The sequence below is a fragment of the Grus americana genome, chromosome 7 (assembly GCF_028858705.1).
Source record: "Grus americana isolate bGruAme1 chromosome 7, bGruAme1.mat, whole genome shotgun sequence".
NCBI lineage: Eukaryota > Metazoa > Chordata > Aves > Gruiformes > Gruidae > Grus > Grus americana.
The window spans coordinates 16,175,884-16,191,943 of NC_072858.1; the positions used below are offsets into that span (position 1 = coordinate 16,175,884).

At 59.0% G+C, this 16,060-nt stretch overlaps 1 protein-coding gene across 3 annotated transcripts; it reads right to left on the reverse strand.

Moving 5' to 3' along the window:
• Nucleotides 1-95: 95 nt before the first annotated feature.
• On the reverse strand, nt 96-16,028 carry MMS19 (MMS19 homolog, cytosolic iron-sulfur assembly component). Of its 3 annotated transcripts, none has more exons than XM_054831623.1 (31): nt 15,780-16,028; nt 11,782-11,830; nt 10,905-11,005; nt 9,264-9,349; nt 8,805-8,879; nt 8,155-8,224; nt 7,830-7,958; nt 7,557-7,618; nt 7,202-7,288; nt 6,825-6,899; nt 6,472-6,549; nt 6,048-6,186; nt 5,507-5,661; nt 5,211-5,289; nt 4,828-4,953; nt 4,427-4,538; nt 3,969-4,066; nt 3,438-3,578; nt 3,049-3,204; nt 2,712-2,811; nt 2,441-2,543; nt 2,246-2,320; nt 1,984-2,110; nt 1,800-1,900; nt 1,674-1,730; nt 1,377-1,563; nt 1,181-1,263; nt 925-1,089; nt 784-843; nt 566-666; nt 96-488 (listed from the first exon to the last, which is right to left on the reverse strand). In XM_054831623.1, exons 1-31 carry the CDS (start codon nt 15,880-15,882, stop codon nt 461-463), a joined length of 3,108 nt encoding a protein of 1,035 aa, XP_054687598.1. In that variant the 5' UTR covers nt 15,883-16,028; the 3' UTR covers nt 96-460. The 3 variants fall into 3 exon arrangements, with proteins under 3 accessions (XP_054687598.1, XP_054687597.1, XP_054687596.1); XM_054831622.1 differs by having other exon boundaries at nt 4,427-4,508; nt 15,780-16,025; XM_054831621.1 differs by having other exon boundaries at nt 1,674-1,900; nt 4,427-4,508; nt 15,780-16,027.
• Between the last annotated feature and the right edge of the window lie 32 nt (nt 16,029-16,060).

Below are 16,060 nucleotides of genomic sequence, written 5' to 3' on the forward strand. Positions count from 1 at the left end.
AGAGTAAGGGCCTATAGCCAGCAGCACCTTTAGCTGCTCAAGACATGGAAGGGCTCTGTGGTCCCAGCCTGGGCTGCATGGAGACCCCCACAATGTTACCAAAACAGATATATTTATTCCTCTGGTGCATGGGTTGCCACACACTGTATGCATGTGCACAGGCCTGCCCTCTCCACTCACACATAGTGAGTCTGTCTGTCACTGTCCCTGGCTGCAGCAGAGGCTGGGCAAGCCACGAGCAGCACAGCTTGCTTCCTCCTTCCTGTGGGTGCCAGGAAGAGGGCGGGGGCGCCGGGAAGTTGCCGCAGTGAGGGGTGCCGTCTGCCAGCCCCTGCACTCCAGCCCCAGCACTCAGGGCAGTACTGGGCTCCAAGGGTCCGTGGCATCGGTTGGATGGCTTGGCAGGTTAGCGGGGGCCTGGTCAGATTGTCGGTCAGCACAGGGAGGGGAAGCAGGGCACTCACCTGCCTGGACTCCCCAGCAGGAACCTGTGGGACAGAGATGATGTCATCAGCCATGTCCCCAACAGGCCGGTACCCCAGCAGCTCCAGTCACATGCACTCACCATTCCCCCCGTGCTGCCACCGCCTCCTTCCGCACCAGCCTCTTCTTGTCATCCAAAGGCTTGGCCAGTGCCCGGATAACTCGGGCCTTGTATGGGAGCAGCTGTAGCACAGAAAAGGCTCTTAGTGAGAAAGCTGGGTGCCAACTGCCCCCCAGGAGGAGGTATGGGACCCCCTTGCCCCTCTACATGCAGGAGCAGGCAGCTGCAGGAGCACTTACCACTGTCGTGGGCAGGCTGGTAAGTGCGTGGGCACAGCGCAGGGCAGCAATGCGGACAGCCTGGAACAGAGAGGGGTGAGGGTGGCAGAAAGGAGAGGGGCAGAGGGGAGGGGTGTGGGGGAGAAGGAGGGGTGCACGCACCATGGTGGGGCTGGAGGTGAGGCTGAGGAACTTGGTGACCAGCGTGTCGACGTGCAGGCTCATGATCTGGGGAGCTTCGAGCAGCAGCGGCTGGAGGCAGCTCAGTGTGGAGAGCTGCACCACACGATCCGAGCAGGACAAAGCCTCAAGCAGGAGGGAAAGCAGCTGCGGGTGGGGAGGACACAGGAGACGTGAATAACTCCCAGCCGTGCACTCCGCGCTGCCACAATCCGTCCCTACCAAGGCTGGCTCTCACCGTGGGCAGCTCTGTCACCAGCACAGGCTTAGGGAGGTGGTTAAGCACATGGGACAGGCCCTTCAGGTAATTGGCCTTCACATCTGTGGAGAGCAGAGATGGTTACAGGCAGCTGGGGGAGGAGGGGACGCCGGCTCAGGTCCCCTGGGTAAGGCAGTCACAGGGTGGCGAGGCTGGGCTGGGGGTGGCCGCTTACCAGGGCTGGCCCCGTGGAAGCCCTGCACCAGCTTGGGGACGTTGTCAGTGAAGAAGCGCTGGCGGAACATGATGCGCACGTCAGCGTGGCAGCCCTTGTGCAGCACATCCGGAGACTCAGCCATAAGCAGGGAGAAGCCGTCGGCTGCGGCGGGGCCCAGCTCCATGTCACCCAGTAGGCCGAGCAGCTGTAAAGGGGAGAGCCCTGAGACGGGGCACCCTGCCGCTGCGGTTCCCAGGCGGCCATGGAGGGAGCAGGCAGGCTTCTTGAACATCAGCCAGTCCCACCACCACCTACCTTATCCGTCAGGTGGGCACTCAGGGGGTGGTAGCGCAGCACCAGGGCTTTGGTAACCTGTGCAGGCAGAGCAGAGTCAGTGCCAGGCCGGCTGTCCCCCCATCCTGCACCCAGGGCAGGCCTTACCCAGAGCAGCAGTGTGAGCGCCTGTGTTCGGTGGGGCCCCTCCACAAGGCCAGGCTCCATCCTGTTCACTGCAAGCTGCAGGATCTCATCCAGCTGCTGCCCTGGGGACGTAGAAGGGACAAGCTGAGCCATTCCTCTGCCAGCAGTGGGCAGGGACCCACAGCGCCCTGCCCTGCCCCCTTACCCGCAGGGTGCTTGTTCACCAGCCCTGCAAAGCACTTGGCAGCTGTGGTGGCCGTGAAGGGGCAGTTGCAGGAGCAGCTCAGCGCCAGCAGCTCCTGGAGCAGCCGTTCCTGCTGAGGAATTGCCACCTGGAAGAGACATGGACCGTGTTACAGCCCAGGGCCACAACCACTCCCTTCCTCTGCCTGTGGAGCTTACTGTGGACCCGGGCAGGAGGGCACTCAGTCAGGGCCCCTTCTCCGCCCTGCTCCTCACCAACTTACATTGCGGGGCAAGGAGCAAACGAAGGCCATGAGGAGGGCAACCAGGCGTCTCTGTGCCTCCAAGCACTCCCCATCCTGTGGGGAAAGAATAGTGCCCGTGTCACCACAGTCCTTGCTGCCAGCCTGTGCTCAGTCTGAGGACATCCTCAGTCCCTGCTCCTGTTCTGGAACACCAGTCCTGAGCACCCAACACACCTCGAAGGGCTGGAAGGAGCAGGGAAAACTGTTCTGGGGCAGGAAGGAGACCTCTCCGTCCAGGAAGAGGGGCACCACGTGAGACACGCTCTGGGCAGCTAGCCTAGGAGAAAGGAGACATTGCAATGTGCTGCTCTGGGAGGGTCATCAGAGAGTTCCTGGGTACCTCTCAGGAGGCGCAGGGTCTCCCTGTACAGACAGCAGCGGGGGGGATGCAGCCTGACCCCTCCCCACAATGCAGTGCCCAGCGTCCCGCCCCAGCATCACTCACTCAGGGCTCAGGTGAGTGGTGGCAGCACTGATGACAGGGACCATGGCAGCCAGCACCTCTTCCTCTAGCAATGCCTTGCCCAGCAGCGGGTGGGTGCTCTCTGCAGGCAGTGGGAGGAAAGGGACACGCTGGAGCCTGCTGCCCAGAGGGAGGAGGCAAGCACAGCCCCACACCGGCCCTGGCCAGGGCTGCTCTGCCTCTGGCAGGGGGCAGCGGGGCCCGCAGTGCCCGTGGTTGCCGGAGGGCGGCAGCAGCAGCGCTGGCTGCAGGATCAGGGACGCCGGAGAGCCCGGGGAGCTACCTGCTCTCCCCTCTCCCACTCCAGACCCGCACCTACCCTGTGTGGCAGCCTGCACGGACATGCCCAGCAGGCAGGGCACCACTGTCTGATGGTAGTACCAGCAGCCCTCTGCATCGTGCTGGCACTGCAGGGCCAAACGGTGCAGGCTCTGGCACACGGAGACCACGTCTTGGGCGTTCCTGGCCTCGCTCCCTGCGGGGCACAGTCACCATCGCATCACACAGCTGCAGCACCCATCCCTGATCTGTGCCAGGATCCCAGAGCAATGCAGCCCTCCCTCCTCCCACTCCAGTGGTGGGATTTACAGCCCAGCCCTGGGCTCCTTGCACCACTGCCATCCCCGCTCTCTCCCAGCCATCCCTGGTAACAGAGGCAGCTCGTGCCCAGACGTGCTCCGTGGAGCTGCCTGTCACGTGCTGTGCTACCTTTCTGCACCTTCCGGAGATGCTGCAGCAGGACAGGGACCGTCTCCCTCACGATGCTGGTGTGGGTGGACACGGCTGCCAGGGCCTGCAGGCAGCGCTGCTGCAGGGAGCAGTGGTCATGGGAGCTCTCCTCCTCCCACTCTGAAGAGGAAACACACCTCAGAGGGGTGCTGGGGTGACCCCAGGCTCCCTCACCCAAGGGCATTCAGGGCCCAGACCCTGCCAGGGTGGATGGGGTGGAGCAGCACAGCAGAACTAGCCCTTGCCAGGCCCAAGGCACTCTGCCTGCTCTGCAGCTGGGCAGCTCCTCCCCACAAGGGTGATCCCAGCCACACAGGCTGGTTGCCAGACCCAGGCACGGTCTTCCCTGTGCCAGCACCACAGTGCCTGCACTGGGAATCCCCCAGGAAGGAGAGCCACCAACCTACGCTGTACAGCACAGCCCCACTGCCTGGTAGGAGCTGAACAGGGATGGGGCAGGCTTCACCCCAAGACCAGACATCACTCCGTTCCCAAGGCCACCAGCCCTACCTGACTGCAACTCCTCTTCAAGCCTGGGTACCATGCGTCCGGAGAAAAACTTTGGGTAGATGGGGGCCAGAGATCCAGCTGCCTCCATTGCTGCTTCGCTGCCAGGGGGAAAAGAGCAGGAGGGGTGATGTAAGCACTGCAAACCTTGGGCTGCTTCTACACCAGCTGCACAGATCTGGGCCAGAAAATGCCTCCAAAAAACCATTTCTCAGCAATTTGCCTTTTTCGCCCTACTGGCAAGGCAGAGCAGAGCCCCCCTACTTTGACAAGCCCAGACTTTCTAATTTCCAGTCCATAAATCACCTGGTTTATCTCTTTGCTCTTACACCCACATGGGCTTTTAGTTCAGACAGTTCCTGTGCCTTCCCCCAGACTACAGACCCTCTCTGCAGCAAAGCCAGGCTTTGTTCCTCTCCCCAGAGCATGGGTGACTGCAGTGGCACCGGCCTGGCCCTCACCTGCTCTGAGAATCCTCCTCATGCAGAGCGAGACGGATGAGGTGATCCACAACCAGCTCCAGGTTGGAGGGAGACAGGAAGCCTGGAACAAGACATGTAGACGAATCCTGCCCTCGGTGAAAGGCGAAGCTGCCAGTGTTCCGGGCAGTATCCTTCCCCCTCGTCCAGGCTAGCAGCAACGCATCAACATGCCAAACACCAGAGAAACAAGGTGCCCAGCACAAACAGGCAAGAGAGAGACCAAGTGTCCCTGGAGCTCATGGCCTGGGTAGAAGAAGCTGCCACTGCTCCTGTGCACCTACAGGCAGCAGGCAATGATGTCCCAGCAGCCGTGTGGCACCATGTCTCCCAGAACATGGTGACATCTCCCTCTGCTTCCCCAAGAGAAACAAGGCACCAACCTTGCAGGGAGCCCAGGACAGTCAGTGCCCTGATCCCAACCAGCTGCAGCTGCACACTGGGATCCGTCAGCGCCGAGAACACCACAGAGCAAATGGGGGCTTGGAGTGACAGCAGAGAGCTCTCATCTGGAGAGAGAGGCACAGAGTCACTGCCTGCGCCTGGCTGTCACTGCACAGCCACCACCATGGCACCTAACAGATCCTTTCTGGGGCCCTGCCGGTTGACACCCAGCCATGCAGGGTCCCTGGGACATGGCAGGGGGTTGCACATGCAGCTGCCCAGGTCAGCGAGTTTTCCTTCTCTATCAACATATGGGAAGGTGCGGTCAGAGCCAGAAGCCCGCTGGGACACAGGTGCCTCCAGAGGCAGCAGCCAGCCTCACCTTCTTCCACATGTCCCCACTTCTGCTGCAACTCCAGGAAGCCCAGCAGCATTTCCAAGATTGTCCTCCTCTGGCTGCTCTGCAGGGACACAAAGGCGTAACCCAGATCACCGTCATTGCTGGAACACAGCTACATCTCAGCCCAGCGCTGCGAGGCCAGAGGGTGCCCACGGGGTCCCCACCCGCAGCCAGGGAAGGACACCCAATTTGACACCCTGCTCCCACCAAGCCCTGCAGAGCCAGCGGGTGCACTCAGTCCTGCTGCCTGTGACCACAGAGCCCAGGGTGCCCCTCACCTGTGGGTGCTTGGTGTACTGCTCCAGCAGCAACGGCAGGACGCTGCGGGTGACGCGGTGGTAGGCACGGAGGGAGGCACCCGCTGCTGCCTGCAGGAGTTTGGCACTTGGCCACACCAGCTTCATGTCGGGCTCACACAGATGGTGCCTGCAATCTGAGATAGGCTGGGCGTCAGCTGCACCGGCAGAGCTCCTCTGCCTCACGTGCGGGGACACAGCTGATATCTGGGCTGGGACGTGCTGTCAGAGGCAGCTCTGAGCTGCAGCACAGCCTCCCTAACAGAGCTGCTTCCCCCAGCTCCAAGCCCACAGCACAGCCTTGGACACCCCAATCTCAGCAGAGAGGAAAGCAACTCAATCCAGCAGGCATTTCCTACTGTCCCCTTCTCCTCCCTTCCTGCAGCTAATTCCCTTGGAGAAGCCAACAGTGGCTATGAGAATCAGAAAGAGAAGAAAGAGGCTTCAAAGAGAACAGGAGGGCAGATCTCTAGCTAGGAGCATGTTTGCAGGCTCAGGCAGGGTAGGTCTCTCTACTAGCTACCTTGCAGAATGCTGCTGAGGAAAGAGTCCAGCAAGTCCTCAGTGTCAGAGCTCAGCACAGACCGGGAGAGGCAGGCAGAGAGGGCGTGCAGTGCAGCCAGGCACTCCGCCTCGACCTTCTCACTCGCTGTCTGGAACACCTGCAGGAGAGGCCGTAGGGTGAGCTAAGGTCCGTGCTGACTCCAAACACAGGCTTCACACTCCCAACCTGAGCTGAAGGGCTCAGGCTCCCACCTCGCTTCCCATGTGCTTTGAACATGCAGTGTGACATATCCAAACCCCAGGTACAGGCTGATAGGGCTGGCCTGACAATTTTCAGCTGGGGCTGTCTGAGGCCACAGGTGGGGGCTGCTGGGAGATATGGGGCCTGCCTGGTCTGGCTCCAACTGTGGTGGAGCATTTGTTAGGGGCCCTGCAGTACTCACCTCCCTGCGCAGGGATGACCAGAGGCTGGGGAGGAATTCCTGCAGTTCCTTCTGCCCGTAGATGGCACAGCAGGCAGTCTGCAAGAGGGAGCCAGGAGAAAGCATTAGAGAGAAGCCAGTACCAGGAGGACATAGAGTAGGGACACTTTACATCCTGGCAGGCTCGTGCTGAACTGCATGAGCCACTCAAGGGAGAGAAAAAGAGGAAAGAGCGATGCAGGCCAAACTAGGACCCTGGAAATTGTGGCTCTGCAAGGGAGAGTCTGGCTGGCAGGGAGAAGGGCTCAGAGGTGGCTGGCTGCTGCCACCACAGGCCAGCCATAGGCTAAAGGGAGTAGGGGATCTCTCCTTACCAGAGTCTGCAGTGAGTCAAGCTTGGCACTTTGAAGGTCCGAGTCCATCTTCTCAATAAGCAGAGGGAGCAGGAACTGCAGAGAGAGGCACTTAGACTCAGCACACCTTTTGCACCACCTTGCCTATGGCCCTGCAGGGCTGCAAGCACAGCCTCTGCCAGGAGAGCAGAGGTGGAGGGATACCTGCAACAGGCAGCCCCTTCCCAGGGCACCAGTGTCAACACCCACCCCATGCCCAGCCCCAGCAGGAGACAGGCAGACTCCTGGTCCCAGCTGTTCCCATCCCACAGAGCCACAGCAGGAGCTGCAGCACTATGAAATGCAGCCTGTGCTCAGGGAAAAGAGGGGTGCTCGAGAACCCCCAAGGAGCTTCCTACCTCAGCAAACTGGGGCGTGGAGGCCAGTACAGCCCGGAGGCTGAGGATCAGGTCTTCTCTCTGGATGCCGTGGGGGTCATTGGGGGGCTGGAAGGGAAGCAGAGAGCAGGTCAGGAAACCTCCCAACCCAGCCACTATCCAAGGCTGCACCACCTCATCTCCAGCAAGGCAGCAGCAATGCCAATCACTGCAGCCAGCTTGGCACTGGTCTGTCTGCCTGGGTACCAGAGCTCGCAGCTCAACGCTGCCCAGCCAAGACTCATGCCCACCCTCTCCTCCCATTCCCTGGAGAGGACATGACCCTTTGAGAAAACACCAGAAGGAATAGGCTGTGGCACAGGGCACTCTCACTCACTGGAGTAAAATCAATGGGGAAGTAGCAGGACGTCACTTCAAACAGCTCCTCCACAAAGGGACCTGCAGGGAGAGAAGAGAGGGAGTGAGCAGAGACACTGGGCAAAAGAGGCACAGCAGCCATGCCTAGCACCCACAACCAGCTGGCTCTGCAGCTCCTAAAGTAGGTCAGGGACAACCCCAGCCCTGGTCAGATCCAAGGGCCATGCCTCCAATAGCTCAAAGAAAAGCAATGTGTTCCCCGGTCAGCTCTGCACAGCAGGCACAGGCTCACCCAGGGCGTAGTTCTTGGCAATGAGATCACGCACGATCTGGAAGGCCACCAGCAGATTGCGGGGATCCTTCTCCCCATCCATCACCTGGATGAAGCCGAAGGTAAAGTCAGCACCCAGGCCCTTCAGCTCTGCAGAAAGAAGGAGCGTGAGCAGATGCAGGACACAAGACCTCACCAACATGGCATGAAATCAGCCCCATTTCTCCAGCCCCACAGCCCTTTCAGCTCTCCCCAGGCAGAGCAACAGAGCCCTCAGAGAAGGTGAATGAGAGCCATTTTCCCAATCTGGACAATCCCAGAGTGGTTCTGGCATCTGCCCCCTCACCTTCCTCCCTGGTGCCCATGAAGTTGGTGATGATGCTGTAGACTGTGTGGCGGTCCAGCTGCAGCAGGGACTGGAGGGAGGAGCAGAGCAATCAAAACACGCCTCCACACATGGCAGCACTATTACCCACCACCCAAGGGCAGCGCATGCCCTTGAGAAGAGGGCAGGACCCCCAGCAGCTCAGCTGCTGCTTCCTGGCACACAGATCTCATCTACCACATGCAAAGTGTGCTCATGCCTGCGCAATGGCACCTGAATGTGACTGTGTCCCTCACTGCATGAATGCACCATCACAGGCACACCAGGGCCACACATACTGCCCAAGGCTCTGCCAGCATAAACAGTCTTAAACCAGAAGAGAATTTGGGTGCTGAGGTCACTTAAACACAGCCTGGAGAACAGAACAAAGGAAATAACTCCCCCAGGGCTGACAGAAGAGAGGACAAGGTCCAAACAGGATCCTCATCTGCTGTCTGCCTCTCGCTCCGTAGTGAGACACGCTGTCTCTAAGCTCCGCAGGAGCACTGCACTGCTGCTGAAGGATGCGCTACACTGCACTGCTACTGAATGTGCTCAGATGTCAGGGCAGACAGGCCATCCCCAGACACCCAGGGAGCAGGGACAGGAGGATGGGAAATCACATTGCTCACCTGCACATGCACCTCCTGGAAAATAGCTTTGAGTACAGACACCGCTAGCCCTGGGGACAGCACCTCACACATGCTCTGGGGACAGAAAAAGAAAAGCAAGAATAGAAAACCATGATGGTAGCCATATAACAGAGCTCCTGCTCCTGTACAGCAGCCACCTGCAGAATCCTCTCCTACGTGAGGGAGAGCTCACCACCCCCTGAGACAGGACAGGACAGGACAAGATGCTTATCATTTGTGCTGCTCTCCAGAGCGGCCAGGGAATCCTTGCCCCATTACCAGCATGGGGCAGGAAATTAAGGCAGTCTCCTCTCTCCAGCCACTCTGCAAGGGGCACAGCAGGAACACGGAGGAGACAGGGCAATGCCGCCAAACATGCTGCTCCAACCTGCACCCAGGTGTTGCACCTCCCTGGCACCGTTCTGGAGCACATCCCAGCACTGCGGGGCATGAGCTCACCAGTGCTCGGAGTCCCTGGAGCACCGAGGGGATCACAAGGTGATGATCTTGCAGCCGATTCTCATAGAACAGGACCAGATGCAGCACTGTCAGAAACAGACACCAACGTGTGTTAGTCCCGGGAAAGCAGCAGCCGGATGAACAGCAAACATATCTTGCACTGGTGAATGGGATTAACTGCCGCCCTTGGGTGCACCAACCTGGCTCCAATGCCTTCACCCTGCCCCTGTGAGCAACCCATGTCTGACCACAGCAGGGCAGCACCCACCTCTGGCCGTTGCAGAGGTGCTGGAGCTACCTGAGAGGCATTTGCCCCGGCCTGTCTGGACACGTGGGTGCAGACGCCTGCTCAGCCAAGGCTGGAGGACGTCATGGGGTGGGGCGCGGGGCTGGAGCAGGAGCTCCGGCTTCCCCTCGCTGGCTCCACAACACGTTCCCGGCCCCTGAGTCACAGCCACGGGCGCCTGCACACCCTGGCCCTGGGGAGTGGCAGCAGGAAGCAGACTGGAAGAGCCGGCTAGTAGCATCCTGCGCCCACAGCTGCTGCAGAAACTCACCCCCCCAGGAGGCAGCCTGACGCAGCGCTTGAGAAATGAACTGCGTGAGGAGGAACACGAAGGGAGATGGGGCCAGCTGGGGGTGTCACAGCAGCTGCCTGTACCCTCCTGGGAAGCTGGCTCTGCCCACCCTCCTCCAGAGCTCCTGGTGACTTGGCTCTAATACAGCTTGCTCCCCCCACCCAGCTGCCCTGACTCTGCCTTCCCACTGAACCTCCCCACCCCCAGCTGTCCCTCCAGAGCACCCCAGTCCCCATCACAGTCATCGCACCTGACTCCAGCTACACCAGTAGCTAGTCTGTCCGTACTCTCTCTGCCCAACTGCTCTTGGCCCTGGCTGGCACCAGTCTGAAATGAGCGCCAAATACCAAGGACCAAGCACTTTTTACTTCCATCATTCCCTTCCTCCACCTCACTTACTAGCTGAGCCCCTCTGCCTTGCCAGCCTGCTGGCACAGGTTCATCTACCCACCAGCAAGGCCCCAAGTCCAAGTCAAAATTTGGCAGCACTTACTGGCTTCCCCTGCTGCCAGCCAGTTGCTATGGAGCATTTAACACAGCCAAACCTTCTCCTTGCCTCCTCGAATGGGGCATCTTCCTCTCCCTGCTCTGGTCCTCCACTCCACTGTCATCCTTACACTGATATCCCCTCCTCCCCAGGCCCCAGGGTTCCCCCAGAGTTAACCTGGGCAGGCTGAAGGGCTGCGGTGTGACTTGCTTTGTGAGGGATGGTTTTCCTGCACTGAATCACCACACAAGGATTTTGACATACAGATGTGTCCCCAAGGCATCCCACGTGGAGCTGAGCACACCTGGGTGTGCAACACCCACACACTGCCGGGGGCACCAACTGCAGTGCCAGGGCTTTGGCGTGTTCAGGGAGTGACCCAAATTGTGTGGAAAGGTTGGCAAAAAGGCTGTAGTGTGAGGCCTTGTGCCCTCCTTGGACTTTGACTCCTGACAGACATGCACAAAGCTCTCACAGTGCTAAATCAATCCCTTTGCCAACTGCAGGACACCTGAGGGGCACAGGCTTTGTCCCCAACCTGCCGGCAGCCACTCAAGGGCCCAGAGCAGCCCTTACCTTCCTTCTCCTGGAGCAGGGAGTAGCACTGGAGCAGGGCTTGTGACAGCAGCTGGATACCTCGCCCTCGTGTCCGAGGATCTGTGTTCTCCAGGCAAGACCTAGGTCAAGTGGGGAGAAAGCCCAAGAGGCTTGCTGTGAGCAGGGACACCCAAGCAGGAAGCACATCCTGAGCAGACGCATTATAAAAACAAAGAGGTGCCGCTCTCTGGGCAGGGGGGTGGTGGCCCAGTCCTGCCTGACTTGCTGGCAGGGTGGGAGCAGACTCCTCTTCCCTTGACCGTGCTGCATGCATGCACCTGGCCCCAGCGCCATGCAGCAATAAATCCAAGTTCTCAAGTTGGACCAGAGAAATTGCTCTTGCACCATGCTCTGCACCTGAATTTCAGGCTCCCAAGATCACAAAGGATGAAAAAGGGCAAAGACTCTTACAACGAGGCAAACCCAGCCCCCAGCTTGGGAGAAATGAGCCTCCACAAGTCCCAGGCCACAACAGCTTGGAGACAGAGGCAAAAGCTGAGTGCCAGCCCACTCGTGACATGGTGATGTGCCACTGTGTGCTCAGGCAGCTCCTGCTGGGGACAGTCCCAAATGAGAAGTGCCCTGCGGCGTGCTGCCTGCCACAACACCTCTCCTGGGAGAGCATCCAGAGCTGCTCTGTCCCTTCTCTCCCAAACAGCTCCCAAGTCCTGTGAGAGAAAGCACTGCTCAGGCCCCGTGCTGTGAGCGGATAACATCCTTGCAGGCCTGTGTGCCGTGGTGAAGCTAGCTCATCCTGGACAAGCATGCACATTTTTCCTTCTCACTGTCCATCCTCGCAGGAATCTCCCCTGCAAGGCCCTTACGCGATGTATAACATGTATAAGGCTTTTCTTACCCCAGGGCTTCCACAAGCTGCAGAACAGTCCAGCTTCCATCTTTCACCCCTGGAGAAAGGAGGTAAAGAGAGTGAACCAGAGACTCCCAGACCGTCAGTCAGGCAAGGTGCTGGAGACAGATGCTGGGAAGGGCCCCGGCACCACAGCAGGAAAGGCTGGCTGGGTGCCGGCACCTCGCTGAGCACTGAAGAAGCCACGCACACTCAGTTGGTGGAGCTGCCTCCAGCTCTGCCTGCGAACACATCTGGGACCGAGAGCTGCCTTGACTAGATCAGAGCTGAGAGCAGGCAGCAAGGGGTGAACTTGCCTGCACTTTGCCTCTACCCTCTCCCCACAGCCTAGCTGCACCCGTGACCAACACGTGGCTCCCAAGAGAAGGAGCCTTGCTGCGCTCCACTTTGCTGAGACACCAAAAACCACTTCTCTAATGTGAGCAAGCCAGGACCTCCCCAGGTGCTCCCCGAGGGAGAAGTGGCTGAGCAAACAGCCAGACACTAGCGATCACCCCGCTTCCCACCTTGGCTCCACCACCTCCACGCTATGCTGAGCAAGACCTGCACAAACTCCCTCCAAGATGGAAGGCAGGGAGAAGGGCAGCTTTGTGGTGAGAGGAAGATGAAGTGTTGGGACTCCTGGAGTCTATTTCCAGCTCTGACTCAGACACCCCGCGAGGTTGCCTCACTCACCTCCTGCCTCAATATTCTTGCAACTCAGCTGGGGGAAGAGTCACTCCTTGGGAGGCTTTGGTAAGGACCTGCTGCAGGTCCTTGGCAGAAGGGCAGGTTCTCTACTCCTGCCACCCACCGCCAACGTGACGCTTTCCCAGTAGGACAGCTCTGTGTGTGTGGGAGGCCAGGGACTGCCTTACCTTCGGCCCTCTGATCTGTAGCTCAGGTGGCAAGGGATATTGCTGGGAAACATGCAGCAGCCCTCACTCTCTACCTGGACTAAACAGCTTTCCTCCACAAAAAAAGCACCTTCCAGTCACCAAGACTCACTGTCTTTGCCCAGGAGCACTTCTGGGCACTCCAGAGGGCCCTGCTCATCCCTCTGCCCTGCTGAAGTCTTACCTACACAACTGACAGGGCACCCACCCCCTCAGGAGCCTAAAGGTTTAATTCGAGGCTTTCCCAGGCCTTGTCTCAGCTAGTGTCTCCTGCCGTTGCAAGCATTTACTGGCTCTTCCTAAGCAGTTAATTCCAGTATTAAGTCATGCTGTTCATCAGAGAGCAGTCTCTGGGGATGGGAGAAGGGATGACAGTGTTTACTGACAGCAGGCAGCCCCAGCTCTAGAGATAGAGCTTCCAATCCCGCTTGGCACAGCAGGGAAAGGGAGCCTGGACTGAAGGGCAGAACAGATAAGGGGAGCTGCAAGGAAGAAGAGGAGCCCAGCAGGTCGCCGAGTTGACAGGCACAGACTGAACAGGGGGTGCCTTGAGCAATAGCTGTAAGGTACCGGCAAAATTTCTTGGAGAATAACAACAGTGCAACGGCAAGTGGGTGCTAGGCACTAGCACAGAGCAGAATTGGCTGCCAGGAGAGCTTGCACCCAGCATCCCAACATCCCGCTCTGCAAGCACATGAAAAGCCCTCGTGCCTCTGAACCACCCTGAAGAAGGTCCAAGACTGTCTCTGTGGCCAAGCACTCTGCCTCTGCATTTTCAGAGACCAAAAGCAGCATCTACACAAAGCTGCTGGTTTCCTAATCAACAGGAAAGAGCTGAAGTCTAATGACCAAACCACAATCAGCTATTGATGCTCCCCGCGGTTAACAGCCCCTTCGCTCGGTGATGGTGAGAACTCGTTCTGTTCTCAGGGTCCCAGGGGTGCAACCAGCTTCGCCTTGCGTGGAGTGACCACACCAGCCCTGAGAGCACGACCTGTGAGCACTGCCTCCCACTCACAGCCAGAGCTGCCCAAGCCATGGCTTAAGCACAAGCACAGCTATAATTGGACCTGGCTCATCAGCACGGCAGGCACAGCGGCAAGCCTGTGAAACTTCTGCCTCCACATCTGGCAGCAGCATGTCCCCAAGGTTAATTATGCACCTTGAATCCCGGCATTCCCTTTACCAGGAGGGGCTATTTCAGTGTTGCTGTAGTCCGAGAGGCTAAACGGAAGCAAGCCATTTACCCTTTGCTGCATTATTACTCGGAATCAATCTGCTCCCTTTCCTGACACCTCTTCCCTCCTTTCACACAGCGTCCTCCTAGACTTGAATCACTTCCACACACTTTCCATTCTTGTCTCCCCCACACCCTCAAAACATGAGCACAGCATTCATGGGGATCGTGTGACGGATTTTCTGTAAGAGCAGTATCTTTCTTTCCCCATCTTTTAATACAAATGAGTTCAGTCTCCTTCTGCCACCCACTGACCCATGCAGCCCAAGCTGCCTGTGACGGCACTGAGGCCTTTCTTCCACTTGCCAAGTTACACTCAATTTAATACCTAGCAACACATGGGAGAAGCTGAACGCGTTTCTTTCAACAATTGCACAATGGCCACAAGGTTAGGAAAAAATTCCCCTTTCACTCAAGGATACATGATGCAATTTAATAGTTTCTGATGTGTGATTCTGTATGAGGTCAGAGGGGCCAAAGGACACTTGCCGGCTCCCTCGCTTGTCAAGGTGGGTTTGTCACTAGCGCCATACAGCTGATGAGAGCGGGGGCAGCTCTTCTCTTTGTACATCTTTGAAGAGACAAAGCTCTCTCCGGGCACTTCTGTAACATGACCATAGATGACAACAGCAGTTGTAAGGTTATCTTTCCCCACTTCTATCCCAAATATGTCAGAGGCTTTGTGCAACTCTTTTGCAACATCTTGAATGTCACATATTTAAGTGAATCCCTCCAAATTTCCCTGGTATTTTCTTCACTCTGTCACACAGACCACTGGGTTACCTTCCCGTTTTGCCAGCTCATCTCAGCACCAAGATACCACGGATCAGTTCACAATCCATCAGTCTGGGTTTTTCTTATAGACCTTGGGAAAGGTCCGTAAGCTACCCCTCTATGTAACGTAGCCTACGTAGTCCTCTGCTCCCGCAACTCCTTTCCAAAATGTGCTGAAGCCACTGCCTAGAAACACAAATGTGCCATCTTATCCTTAAAAAGCCATATTCCTGAAGCTGCAAATTCCCCAAAATAACAAAGTCACCAAATTGCTGCTCCAAGCAGAAAGACAAATTATCCAAGGAAACCGAATGCCTCAAGCCCTGCCAGGAAAGGAGGAGAAACCACAGAGAGGGCAGTCAGAGCCTGGGCCCCAGAAGCAGGGGCCAGCGAAGCCAGAGCATCAGTCATCTCCTACAGCATCTCGGCAAGGCCAGGAGCTCCCTTCCCACTGGCACCTTCTCTGCCACCCAGCCACGGCCACCCCCCAGCCAGTCATACCCAGCACCACCCACAGCAGCTCCCACTGCACCCCTAACCTCCAGGGCCTGCAGCCTCGTGCTCCCGTCACCTCACACACCCCATGCCATATCTCCCACCCCAAAGCCCCGTTCCCTGCTGCAGGGCAGCCCCCGCAGGCACCGCCACTAGACCCAACACCTTCAATCCCACCCCATGCTCTAGACCAGCCATCTAAAACCCTGACGCACCCCACAGACCCCACAACTCTGCCTTCACCCCAGCTCCCAACAGCCCCGCATCTCCCCACACCCGCCTCACCCCTAGAGCCCCACACCTACCCCGCAGCCCCTAGCCCTCATCTCCCCTTTCGATACCCAGCCCACGGCTGCGGGCCCTACCCACTCCCCCGTGCCCTGCCCCAAACCGAAGCCTCACGCCCCAGCCCCACAACCCACGGCCACGCTCTGTCCCACAGCCGTGCCCACGTCCATTCCCACCGCCAGCCCCGCAACCCCAAGCTCACTCTCTAAGCCTGTCCCGCCCCGCCGCCCCACAGCCGTGCCCACGCCCGCCACTCGGCCCGGCCCCGCTGCCGTGCCCACGCCCGGCCCCGCCCCGCAGCCGCGCCCGCCCAGTACCTGCCGCCACCTCCGCAGCGCGGCCGTCCTGCTGCCCGGCCACAAAGTCCTGAACGAAAGCGGCAAGCGCCGCAGCTCCCGCCCCGGCCCCGGCCGCCGCCATGACACCCCGCCCAGGGCAGCGGCCGCCGGTCCCCCCCCCGCCGTGCGCATGCGCCGGGCCCTCACGCCGCGGGCGGTGACAGCGCGCGCACGCGCACGGCAGGAGCGCCCCCTCCTCACCGCCGCCGGGGAGGGGGAACGGCGGGGCCGGGAGGGGGCGAGGCCGGTGCCGTACGGCG

Bases quoted from the DNA above. Each gene is read 5' to 3' on its own strand.
- MMS19 (XM_054831621.1), bottom strand. From the start codon at position 15,882: ATGGCGGCGGCCGGGGCCGGGGCGGGAGCTGCGGCGCTTGCCGCTTTC. The intron at 5,290-5,506 runs GTGAGGGGCACC...GTGTCCCTGCAG, and splicing joins AGTACACCAAGCACCCACAG to AGCAGCCAGAGGAGGACAAT. The intron at 2,544-2,711 runs GTGAGTGATGCT...CCTTTCTCCTAG, and splicing joins ACCACTCACCTGAGCCCTGA to GCTAGCTGCCCAGAGCGTGT.